At 43.0% G+C, this 13558-nt stretch overlaps 1 protein-coding gene across 15 annotated transcripts in view; it reads left to right on the top strand.

Moving 5' to 3' along the window:
• The window catches only part of ROBO2 (roundabout guidance receptor 2), a 503588-nt gene that overhangs the window by 407485 nt on the left and 82545 nt on the right, over nucleotides 1-13558 (top strand). For all 15 annotated transcript variants that reach the window (XM_088442746.1, XM_088442748.1, XM_088442744.1 and 12 more), the window contains one exon: nucleotides 8992-9223. In XM_088442746.1, coding sequence (XP_088298872.1) covers nucleotides 8992-9223 — 232 coding nt within the window. The remainder of the gene's footprint in view (nucleotides 1-8991; nucleotides 9224-13558) is intronic.

The following is a 13558-nucleotide window of genomic DNA, read 5'->3' as shown; positions in this document are numbered from 1 at the left end:
TGCGGGTTGGTGTGGTTACGCCTCCACTGCACTCCCGAGGCCACTCCACCCCTCACGATACCTCTGCTTGTCTACACTGCTTACTGACCTTACTGTAATCTGAAATCATGTCTCTGAGGCTCGGTACACACTAAACGATATGTCGTCCGATCCCGTGGATCAAGCCGACATATCGTCCACATTGGCCAGGGTGTACCCACTGTGTGCGACCATGCCTGCTCCCGTGGGTTGTCCATCGTGGTCGCTCCACCAACCTGCATGTAGGGCCGATGGAGCAACCCGGATGGTGACGCCGGCATAGTGGATGGAGCCGGTGCCTGACATATCCGGCGGTCGGTCACCGCATCGTGCAGTGTTTACCGACTGCCCGATATATTGTGCAATCGGACGTCGCATCGCTGGGTACACACATCGGCAAGTCAGCATCACTGGGTACACACATCGGCTTAGTACCTTATGCTGGGTACACACTATACAATTTGTACCGGCATGACATCGCTGGCGACGGGACCCTGCATGCAGCAAGTGCATAGTGCCGGGTACGACGGGGGGAGGTACATGCCATGCTGCATTCTACATGGGATCGTCAGTCGCTTCACCTGATCTTTTGAACATGCAGAAAGATCAAGCGAAGCGACTGACGACCCCACGGGTGCACGCAATGCACAATATCGTGAATACACACCGAACGATATTGCCGTTTGGTCGCTCCTATGTATCGGATCGTTAACAATATTGTTCCGTGTGCGGTTCGCCCATTTTTAAATCATGGACTTCGCTGCAGCCCCACCTATGAAGCTGCCGCTGGTCCAGATTGTAAAATGATGCACGTAAAATGTCAAATAATACACTTGGGACACAAACATCTTCGAACTGAAAGTTCAATAGTAATGTCTATTACTTTTCATTATTATTAGAGTCTAAGCATCCTCTCCACTGTTGTTTTGGACATTACTTTTGAGCTTTCAGCTTTTGAATGTTTGTGTCCCATGTGTATTATTTTATATTTTAGTGTATAAAATGTAAGATTCTACATTATTTTCTATACGCCGCTGAGCTTACACCATTGCATAGAAAACTCTGGGCTTTATTTATTAAAGAGAGAAAAGCCCACTCCTGTCATCAGCAGTAGCCCCCGGGTTTCGCCAGCAAATCTTCCCAATGCAAAGCCATGGTAATTTAACCCTCAGTCTACCAGCCAGTAGAGCACCATGACACTGTATTGATAAATGAAAGTGATTGAGGGTTTCCTATAGCTGCAATAAGTGATGGTGTAAAACCAACCCTACTATCTCCTGTCCTTTAGTGCATTCTTTCAGTGCCACAAATATTGTTAAATATAATCCATGTAAACCAGGTGAGAGGCACTGACAAGTCTCAGCTAGGCTTATACTGCAAAGCCATCCATATATATATAGTATACATTGTTCCCCAAGCTAGCACAGCACTGTTTTTCTCTGCAATGACTTTAAGCACTAATGAGTCTCAAGTGACTTGTTATCTCCTGATATAAATCCCTGGCTGTTCTCGTGACTTCATTATCCATATGTAGGAGTATTATACATGTAAAGAATTGACTATTCTTTTTATCCTCAGATCACAAATCTGGCAAAATACAGTTTATGTCCTTTATGTACAACACTTGCATTTCAATGTCTACTCTCGAGAGTTTAATCACTGTAGATGTTTCAGGTTTTAGTGAGATCCTATATGTACTGATACATTACATCAGTGATATTGCAGTGACCTGCTCGGTCAGTTCTTATTATAATAGTACTGAGGACGGGGTGTGCTTCTTGGCAATGCTTTGGGGCAGATGTATCATAGCAATTTTGGTGAAAAATAATGCGAAAACAGCACTTTTTGATTTTCGTATTCATTTATATTTCGCGATAGGTATAAAAACATTTACACCGTTATTTAATTATCGCAAAGATTCTCATTGAAAATTTCTGAACTTAAAAATATCGAAACACATAGCAGTTGTTATAGAAAATAAAATCATTTTAAATGTATGAAGCACGGAAAAGGCTTTTCATATTCCAATAAGGTTGATTTAGATTTCACCATCTTTTGATGGCAATTTAGGCAGAATTTCTCATCCCTCCCCTGAATATCCTGGTGGAACCAGAAGATTGAATGGAGTTCACTAACCATTCTACCATGACTCCTTGATTTATTTTATTTATTGTTTGCCATATACAGGTTTGCAAAGAATTTGAAAACACATTTTTTGTTGCATTATTATTAATAATAATAATAATAATATTTTAATTATTGTTATTATGTTATGTATATTATTTTAAGTTGGTACATCAGAGTGTCTGTAATGCTGAATGCATAGTACGCAATGAGACTGGGATGCGCAGCCCAAGTCTGTGCCGCCCTTGTAAAGCTTTGTGCACATGACCAAAATGATATCGGCGAATGCGCAGAATTTAAAGTAAATTTTCACATCAATATGCAAATTTAAATTCACTTTAATACATTTGGGTGAAACATCCTTTATTATCGTCACAATCGCATATGTCAAAAAAGTGATAATTTTTGCATGACTTATGCAATTAATAATAATAATACATCATTATTATACTGTCTAAGACTCATAGATATTATTTACACACTATCAGGATATGAGCAGAGTTAACACCTCAAGAACCAGCATGTAAATGATTAGACAGTGTTCATAATAACAGCGTAATTACAGGGCCCTGGCCTGGCCCATATGTGCTCCCTCTACCCCCAGTACGTGTGACATCATGATGTCATGAAGAGGGGGCTGGGACCAGGAAGTTGAAAACTGGGTGCTGCTGGGTCGCTCTCCAGGCAAATACAGTGCCACTGGGCAGCAACAGTGCACACCCCTGGATACAGTCCTACAAAGTGAAGAGGTTAGATACTGTATATGATCTTTGTTTTAATTTTTTAAATAGAGGAACAGTTGACATTACATTCTCATAATTTCGACTTGCAAAATCAGTACCAAATAAGCGTTGATACGATCTCATAACAAAATCAGTTTTGATATTTTTGGACACAACTCTGCTTCTTTCAAGGTCTGCCAAAATCGGGACAGTAAGGTACATACCTCATCCCAATTCTCTGTACTGCTGTTAACGTTTGGCTCATACTAAGCTACTCCAAAAATTCAGAGTGTTCTATTGTACTTCCAAAAGAGCAGACAACCCTCCAACACCCGCCCAATAAAACAGTGAAGTGGGCAGAACTTGGTGATGTAATTAGCTGCGAATCGTTTAATAACTGCCCCATCCCTGCTGTGCGAACACGTTCCATGCACTTGGGTCCAGGATCTCTTAGAGGGGAAGTAAAAAATAATGGCAAGTATATGCGTCGAAATGAGGGGGGTAAGGGGGACGCCAGTGGCATCATATTCAAAAAGACTTGAGGCTGTAATTGCTGCCAAAGGTGCACCAACAAAGTATTGAGGAAAGGCTGTGATTACTTTTTTATAAAATTTGCAAAAATCTCAAAAAAACTTTTTACACGTTGTCATTATGGGGTATTGTGTGTAGAATTTTGAGGACAAAATTAATTTATTCCATTTTGGAATAAGGCTGTAACATAACAAAATGTGGAAAAAGTGAAGCGCTGTGAATACTTTCCGGATTATTCTCAGTCGAAATTATGAGAATGTAATGTCAACTGTACCTCTATTAAAAACAAAGATCATATATCTAACCTCTTCACTTTGTAGGACTGTATCCAGGGGTGTGTACTGTTGCTGCCCAGTGGCACTGTATTTGCCTGGAGAGCGACCCAGCAGCACCCGGTTTTCAACTTCCTGGTCCCAGCCCCCTCTTCATGACATCATGATTTCACACGTACTAGGGGTAGAGGGAGCACATATGGGCCAGGCCAGGGCCCTGTAATTACGCTGTTATTATGAACACTGTCTAATCATATACATGCTGGTTTTTGAGGTCTTAACTAAGAAATCACATGTACATAAGTATTCCACGGCCTTTGCTCAATACTTTGTTGATGCACCTTTGGCAACAATTACAGCCTCCAGTCTTTTTGAACATAATGCAACAAGCTTGGCACACCTATCTTTGGGCAGTTTCGCCCATTCCTCTTTGCAGCACCTCTCAAGCTCCATCAGGTTGGATGGGAAGCGTCGGTGCACAGACATTTTCAGATCTCTCCAGAGATGTTCAATTGGATTCAAGTCTGGGCTCTTGCTGGGCCACTCAAGGACATTCACAGAGTTGTCCTGAAGCCACTCCTTTGATAACTTGGCTGTGTGCTTAGTGTCATTGTCCTGCTGAAAGATGAATCGTCGCCCCAGTCTGAGGTCAAGAGCGCTCTGGAGCAGGTTTTCATCCAGGATGTCTCTCTCTATATTGCTGCATTCATCTTTCCCTCTATCCTGACTAGTCTCCCAGTTCCTGCCACTGAAAAACATCCCCACAGCATGATGCTGCCACCACCATGCTTCACTGTAGGGTGTTGGCCTGGTGATGAGCGGTGCATAGTTTGCACCAAACATAAAGCCTTTCATGCCAAAGAGTTCAATCTTTGTCTCATCAGACCAGAGAGCTTGCCAAACTCCAGATGGGCTGTCATGTGCTTTTACTAAGGAGTGGCTTCCATCTGGCCACTCTACCATACAGGCCTGATTGGTGGATTGCTGCAGAGATGGTTGTCCTTCTGGAAGGTTCTCCTCTCTTCACAGAGGAATGCTGTATCTCTGACAGACTGACCATCGGGTTCTTGGTCACCTCCCTAACTAGGGCCCCTTCTCCCCCGATCGCTCAGTTTAGATGGCCGGCCAACTCTAGGAAGAGTCCTGGTGGTTCCGAACTGGTTCCATTTACAGATGATGGAGGCTGCTGTGCTGATTGGGACCTTCAAAGCAGCAGATATTTTTCTGTACCCTTCCCCAGATTTGTGCCTCGAGACAATCCTGTCTCAGAGGACTATAGACAATTCCTTGGACTTCATGCTTGGTTTGTGCTCTGACATGCACTGTTAAGTGTGAAACCTTATATAGACAGGTGTATGCCTTTCAAAATCATGTCCAATCAACTGAATTTACCACAGGTGGACTCCAATTAAGCTGTAGGAACATCTCAAGGATGATCAGTGGAAACAGGATGCACCTGAGCAAAATTTTGAGCTTCATATCAAAGGCCGTGAATACTTATGTACATGTGATTTCTTAGTGTTTTTTTTTAATTACATTTGCAAAAAAAATCAAAGAACTTTTTACACGTTGTCATTATGGGGTATTGTGTTTAGAATTTTGAGGACAAAAATGTATTTATTCCATATTGGAATAAGGCTGTAACATTACAAAATGTGGAAAAAGTGAAGCGTTGTGAATACTTTCCGGATGCACTGTATATATAAAATTAAGCTGAATGTGGCTGTCCTCACATTATAATTGTATTTGTAAAAAATAAAAAAAAAACGCTCTTGGTTCATTGCTTTGTTGCTGGGGAAAATGCTTCATTTGCAGAATTTGAACACAGTGAAATGCGGTCTGACTTTTATTTCAGTATTTCATGTTTTCTGTCAGCAGAGTCAACACTCTATACTAATTGTATTGGCAGAACCTGACAGGTTGGATTGTGTTGAGATTTCCAGCATTAGATTGGATTTATTCTACCCATTGGAAAGTTTTGAAACAACTCAGTTACTGTGAAGTCTGAATACTAATTAGGGCAATTTGCATCACTTTAGTTGTCATTCAGTTTTTTAAAACTGCCAAGAAAATGAAAATCAGGTAATATATTTAGGTGGAATATAAGATACAAACAAGAAGCGTCCACAATCTCAAACACATGGCTGTCTAAAATACTGTATATTGCAAAACTCCATTTGGTTTCAATCTCTTTAAGCAGTTGCCACACTGTAAAGTGAAAACATAAGCTTCATGGGAAGAGTTTAGTCCATGTTACCAAAATGTGTTTTTGGTTTTCACTTTATGTCCTCAAGTCATGAACGTGAGATATTTCTTAAATATAGTATTGTGATTAATATGCATTATAGTACTATGTTTAGGAGTACCTGGCGTATGCTGTACTTCATGACATTTTAAAGGGTAGTTGCTATATTTGTGCACAAAATGTGTTAATATATTATCTTACCACCAACACATATATTTCACTGCAAACCAGTGTCAGGCGTTACTGGCCCAGAGGTAGCTGCATGAGCAAGGTCCCACTGACAATGAACTATAGTATCTTATATAATAAATAATGTACATTATGGCTATATCTGGGTTAAGATGGCAATGAGTTAACTCCTTCATGTTTCTTGATTTTAATAAATGTCGCCCTTGGCATTGTGAGTATGTACCAAATTAGTAATTATATTACGTGCCTGCCGCTGTGACTAGTGGCCCCCATACATCAACTACAGACAGAGGCTTAACTAGGGTCTTTCCACGCTCAGGGTAAGAAGAAGAAGCCCCACCGGCCCCCCTGCAGACACTCAAACTAAACTATGTGCGCTGCAAAAAAATGGGTGTGATCACTGAAAATGGGGCACGTACCTTATCTATAGGATGGTTTCTCACAATGTGGAACCTCTGAAGAAATGTATCCTTCCTGGGAAGATGGCATCTTCAGTCGGTATTCACTATTGATGTAGGTCACATCGTCCAGAAGATGCCTGTTTGTGTAGGAATATTAATATCATCATGCAGCAGTGGTTTGACTAGACTCGTGTCCCCTGTGTAACTTTCTTTCCCATGCGTCTCAGCCACGCCATCATCTCCCCCTGCAACTCTCAGCCACACCATCATCTCCCCCCTGCATCTCTCAGCCGCACCATCATCTCCCCCTTCATCTCTCAGCCACACCATCATCTCCCCCTGCATCTCTCAGCCACACCATCATCTCTCTCCTGCATCTCTCAGCCAGACCATCATCTCCCCTGCATCTCTCAGCCACACCATCATCTGCCCCCTGCATCTCTCAGCCACAACATCATCTCCCCCATGCATCTCTCAGCCACACCATCATCTCCCACCTGCATCTCTCAGCCACACAATATCCCCCCTGCATCTCTCAGTCACACCATATCCCCCCTGCATCTGTCAGCCACACCATCATCTCCCCATGCATCTCTCAGCCACACACCATATCCCCCCTGCATATCTCAGCCACACTATCATCTCCCCCCTGCATCTCTCAGCCACACCATCATCTCTCCCCTGCATCTCTCAGCCACACCATCATCTGCCCCCTGCATCTCTCAGTCACACCATCATCTGCCCCCTGCATCTCTCAGTCACACCATCATCTGCCCCCTGCATCTCTCAGCCACACCATCATCTCCACTCTGCATCTCTCAGCCACACCATCATCTCCCACCTGCATCTCTCAGCCACACCATCATCTCTCCCCTGCATCTCTCAGCCAGACCATCATCTCCTCCTCTGCATCTCTCAGCCACACCATCATCTGCCCCCTGCATCTCTCAGCCACACCATCATCTGCCCCCTGCATCTCTCAGCCACACCATCATCTCCCCCTTCATCTCTCTGCCACAACATCATCTCCACCCTGCATCTCTCAGCCACACAATATCCCCCCTGCATCTCTCAGTCACACCATATGCCCCCTGCATCTGTCAGCCACACCATCATCTCCCAATGCATCTCTCAGCCACACCATATCCCCCCTGCATATCTCAGCCACACCATCATCTCCCCCCTACATCTCTCAGTCACACCATCATCTCTCCCTGCATCTCTCAGCCACACCATCATCTCTCCCGGCATCTCTCAGCCACACCATCATCTCCCCCCTGCATCTCTCAGCCAGACCATCATCTCCTCCCCTGCATCTCTCAGCCAGACCATCATCTCCCCCCTGCTTCATCTCCCTCTTCAATCTATGTCTCTCTGAGTGTCTTTCCCCACCATCATTCTATGTTTCTTTGTGTGTTTCCTCCGCCTTTATTCAATGCCTCTCTGTGTGTCTCACCCCCCCTTCATTCTATGCCTCTCTGTGTGTCTCACCCCCCTTCATTCTATGCCTCTCTGTGTGTCCCCCCCCTTCATTCTATGCCTCTCTGTGTGTCCCTTCCCCTCCCTCTTCATTCTATGTCTTCCTGTGTGTCTCTCCCCTCCCCACTCTCACCTTCAGTCGGGAGCCAGTGGGGACAGTGAGGTCAGGAAGCAGGCTGAAGCTCAGGGAGCGTAACGCTGGTGTCACGGTCATTCTCCTGGCATAACAAAATGGGAGCTGTTGCTGCAGTCATGCCGCTGAGCACCACTGGCCTTACTCGGCAGCACAATGGTGGTGAGTGGGCAGTGCGGGTACGATGCCCTGGTTGGCAGCGCCCCCCCTCCTCTGCTGGGACTGCCACGGCGCACTGGGCAAGTGCCCTGCTTGACCCCCCCTGGTTACGCCACTGGCTACAGATGATTGTTACAATTCCCCAATCCCCAGTTGCTGAGATTGGGGCATCAGTAAAATCCAACATGTTGGATTTTCCTGGTTTGCTGATCCTGACCATAATATGATTGCGATCACCAATTTCTGGATTTTTAACAAGAAGAATTAAACAGATTCCCAGATGGAACAGCAATCATCAATGGCCGACGATCGACATTTCCAATTGGAGGTTTCAGTCGGATCGGGGAATCGGGGAATCGGGAAACCGCCACCTGATGTATGGTGCCTTTAACTCACATTCTTCTATTACTTTTTATCGGAAAGACAACATTTATAAAGTAAAATTCATAGCATAAGTGTAGATGTTTAGTATGTGACATACAGAACTTCCCTATAGCAGCCCACTGAGCCAAATGCCCCTTGCTGTCAAAGCAATTCTGTAGGTTTCAGTACCTATGAGTTTTCATGGCCTACATCATATGGCATAATTTTATAGCATGTACTGAACATGCCATCAAATCCTTAAAATGTTATTGAAATTGGTGCCCAATTTTTTTACATATAATTTAATATTTTTGCTATATTCCATATACCACAATTTTTTTTTCTTCTTTTTTAGGTTGATCGTCAGTCCCAGTTTATACAGGGATACAGGGTGATGTACCGTCAGATGTCAGGCCTCCAGTCTCCATCCACATGGCAGAATTTTGAGGTCAAGGTTCCAGCTGAGCGAAGTACTGTGATAGCCAGCTTAAAAAAAGGAATTACTTATGAGATTAAGGTTCGACCTTATTTCAATGAATTTCAAGGGATGGATAGCGACTCAAAGTCAGCGCGGACAACCGAGGAAGGTAACAGAGCTATTTGAGCAGCATTCATTTTCCATATTATTTATAATGTTTTAAGAAATTGGAATTTCTTGTTGATTATTTTTTATTCTTGAATAAATACATTTTCCAGTTGCTACTAGATAAATGCAGATATCCATGGAAAGGGGTCTTGACATTTGCAAAGGAAAAATGTGTTGTTCTTCAATTTTAGGAGTTATTCCAAAACAGCTGCTCCCTGCCTACGTAGGTTTCCGCAAAGAAGATTAACTGCTTTTTTTCCCTGTATTAAACTTATCTAGCTTTCCGACTAAACTTCAATTAAATGTTGGATAGAAGGGCATGTATCTTCTACTTTAAAGCTGTGGTTGGCTCTACAAGTGACATTTTAATTTATTGCCTCATCGCAGAACAAGTCTGGTGGTAATTTCATACTTTAAAGGACACTTTTAGTGCCACTAGACTTTCAGCACTGAGTGTGATTTTTATGGCCCTCTTTTGCCTGGAGATGTGTGAAAGTCACATGCCTCGATCTGTTGCACAGATTAATGTAACCTCCGCCACTGTTACCTGCTGCCATCACTTACTGGCTTCTCTGATAAATAGTTTTATCATCTGTCAAATGTCACCAAACATTGAAGGCAACCGGTGTCGAATTGCTTCTGGTAGCAGAGTGATTTCACAGTTTACAAAGTTTGACATATTTTCACTCAAGTCAAGTCGACAATAAAATATCATACATAATGGCTCAACGATGGTTCATTTGCTTTTGACTTTGACATCGATTTGAATGTTTCAAGGTCTAGTTCCTTAATACTGGACAGTATTGCATAATGTGAATTTCTTTATGATGCCCCATTAACATTCATTAACTAACTGTGAACAAGAGTTTTTGTAGGCAGTTGGCGTAGTCGTTAGCATTACAGCCTCACAGAGCTGAGGTCATGAGTTCAGTTTCTGACCAAGGCATGATCTGTGTGGAGGTTTTACATTCTCCCTGTGTTTGCGTAGGCTTCCTCCAGGTACTCCGGTTTCCTCACACCATTCTAAATGAAACTGGTACGCTATATGGATTCTGACGAAAAATAAAAATATCAGCATCCATAAAATACTGATCCACCAAAAAGGACATGACCTGTCTTCATAAGGGGCCTTGTAAGCCCACTGAGGAATGTGACTGGTCTGCTAATGGTATGATTATGCTTATCTTGTCCACTCTTCAACTTTCTCCTCCTGGACGAGTGGGTGTTTCACAAGTATCCCATATGCCAGTTAGACATTGCTAATGATCTTTGCATTGCAGAGATGTGCAGTCAGGGGAGGCATACAAACCCACCGGAGCTCAGTCAGCAGCAGGGGGAGGAAGAGAAGAGATACAGTTTGTGATGCAGGTAGGAAAATTAATAGACACTGAAGCTTAGTGGAGTGAGGGGAAAGTTACAGTGAGTAGGGGGTCAAGCTGGCTCCCAGCACTCAGACCCACCCCCATGTGTGTTTCCCAAGCCATCTCACAGTAAGTCACTGTTGTATTGTCATATTTTATTTGAAGACTACGTTCTTTTCATTATGGTTATGTTTGGGAGCCCTTACTGCTTAAGGATGTTGTACACTACATCTTTATAGCATACAGAGGTAATATTTGTGAAAGAGATTTAGGCGAAAAGCACTCCATAGACAATGATACAGCTACAGTGCTAAAGAGGTGAAGCCTAATAAAAAAAATATCTGTAAACAGATTATAAAAAAATTGTATATAATAAAAGAGATGGCTTCATGATATTTCATTATACATTACTTTCAATTTCAACGAGAGTATTCTGAAAAACGTTTTTCTCAACAAGTGTTTAAAATGGATAATGCTTACGATTGAAAGGGCTGTGCACATGATTTAGGGTTTTCTTCATTGATTAAGAATATGAGGCCATCTGTGCTTTTGCTAGAAATATGAAGGACAGAAGACTTAAAGACGCCTTTGTGACTTTTATGCCTTACACTGTCCACTACTGTCCGAGTGAGAAGTGCCACAAGAGTACGTTTACCAAATAGCTACAGACACTTTTACTGTACTTTCAAAAGCATGTTGTCCCATATAGTTGTCTTATGATTGCATGTCCATCATGGCCTATAATTATGATAGTATTTACCATACACCTAAATTAGATATTTTTTCAGTGGGTGACATAAAATTATAACTTACAAGTAATTTGAACTACTTTATCCTTTTAATTTCTGTTTTGCTTCACTTACAGTCAGGGGCACAGAGAGGGGTGGTGGAGCAGGTGCTATTTACCCGGGCACGGGCCAGTTGGAGGGGCCCGACAGGGGGCCCGGGTCAACTTCCACCCCTGCCTGAAAAAGTATTTTCTCTTCCCAGTACTGCTGCAGCCGCACATTGGGCAGAGAGAGAGAGGAGACTGCTGCCCCTGGACCATCCCTCTCCACTGGAGGGCTTTGGGGAGGGGTGTGGCCACTCGTTCTGGAGTAGGCCCCCCATCAGCACCAGGGCCTGTCAGAGATCTCGATGGCCCTGTTTACAGTACCTTAAGCAGGATGCAGTCCCGACTGGCTAATCCCAGCAGGGGTCTAATGACAGGCGTCCAAATCCCGACGCCTGTCATTTTACCTACGTCGGGAGCCCGACGCTCAGCATACCGACATGCGTCCGGCGGTATTCCATACCGATCCCCCTTCAGCAACACAAACTATTACCATGCCTATAGTATGTTGAAATGTATTTTTGCTGCTTACAGTCAAATTTACATTTACCTCGAGACAAAACCCTGGAGTCATTATTTGAAATCTGTGACAAAAGAGCAAGGAAGTAGATTCCCTTAAAAGGGAAAAATGGAGGTGTTACTCAAAGCGACCAATCAGATTCTATCATTTTCTATAACATAAATGATAGCTAGAATCTGATTGGTTTCTATGGGAAAATGCCTTACGTTTCCTTTTCAGAAGTTTTAGTAAGTCTGCCCTTATGTGTTACCTTCCATGCAAAATAGCTTTGTGTTTTAAATGGAATGTGATAATACTACTTACTGTACATGTTTTTTCAAATGATGATGCCACCTATGCAGTGGGATAATACAATAGTCCACGTCCAATGAGCAGTGTTTCATTTTTTACGGAAAAACTGATACAGTACAAATAGCTCAACACAAATTGTCAGTTTACACATTCTTTCCAATAAAAATAGCAATCTCTTAAGAGACGGCAGACCGGCCTCGCATAAAACTGGCGAGAGTGAGATGAACAAATCAAAGGCAGTTGACACATTCCGAGCAGGGCCAACTTTTACTGGATTACTTTTTATATAGAACGGTACTTCAAAGGGCGCCATCCAAAAATTAATTTCCCCACAGTTAGACTTTTTATCTGGAGTCGGCATTTGTCACCATAGAGTAACGTATCCATCTCCCACCTCTTTGGCCTTGCGAGTGTAACAGATTGAATTCGCTTTGGCCGTGTAGGAGAAAGATGAGCAGCGATTTGGGTTCTTGCACATTTGTGGTAGGCAGCTCAGTACTGAAATAATTGACCTGTCAACTCTCAGGCCTGGTGTCTCCACAAACCAGCAGCAGGGGAAATGAGAAAACGCTTTAAAAAATGTTGTTCTGCTACGTGGTCTATTTAATAACCGCAGCATCCCCAGACAAGTAGTTTAATTTATATTGCCGTTTGAACTGGGGAACATATAAAACCACGAGAGAAAGGTGCTTGGAAGTGAATGTTTTGGAACATACTATCTTGTGTGGCTCTGGCTGTTTTTTTGTCCTGGGCTGTGGTATAGATAACAGATACTGATACTTGATTTCCACAGGGTCCCATAAGAAAAAGAAAAATATTATGATTGAGGCAGTTATTTGGTCTCCTAGACTGTATCTTATGTTGCAAACTATGTTTTAGTGCATATGTTTTAGCAAAGCAATCTTATTAAGCCGTAGTGTGATTAAGATTGTCCATGGGCTGCTATTCTACCATTATGGCCAGAAAAAAAGTGGGACTCAAAGCTAATGTTATTAATAAGGACGCTCTGTATTTTTCCCCAGAAAAGGGGCAAATAAGCCTGGGTAATTGGTGTAGAAAAACAGTAAGTACAGTACTTGCTTTTAGAGTTGTGTTTGGAATTCTTGGGCTACATAGTCCAATATGCCACTTAGATTGGTGATTTGTTTCCACACAAACCCCCCCACCCAGGAAAAACAAAACAAAGGGCACTTCCCTTAGGACCTGCCTATATCTACAGTACTTGCCAGCTCCCCCTGATTGTCGGGGAGACTCCCTGAAATAGTAGCAATCTCCCTGAAGAGTCTGGCAGTCTCCCTGATTGCACCTTACCCCATACATGCCTACCCTCCC

The sequence above is a fragment of the Taudactylus pleione genome, unplaced genomic scaffold, assembly GCF_031769625.1.
Source record: "Taudactylus pleione unplaced genomic scaffold, aTauple2 ptg000316l, whole genome shotgun sequence".
NCBI classification, from domain to species: domain Eukaryota; kingdom Metazoa; phylum Chordata; class Amphibia; order Anura; family Myobatrachidae; genus Taudactylus; species Taudactylus pleione.
This window is presented reverse-complemented; position numbering and strand designations above follow the sequence as displayed.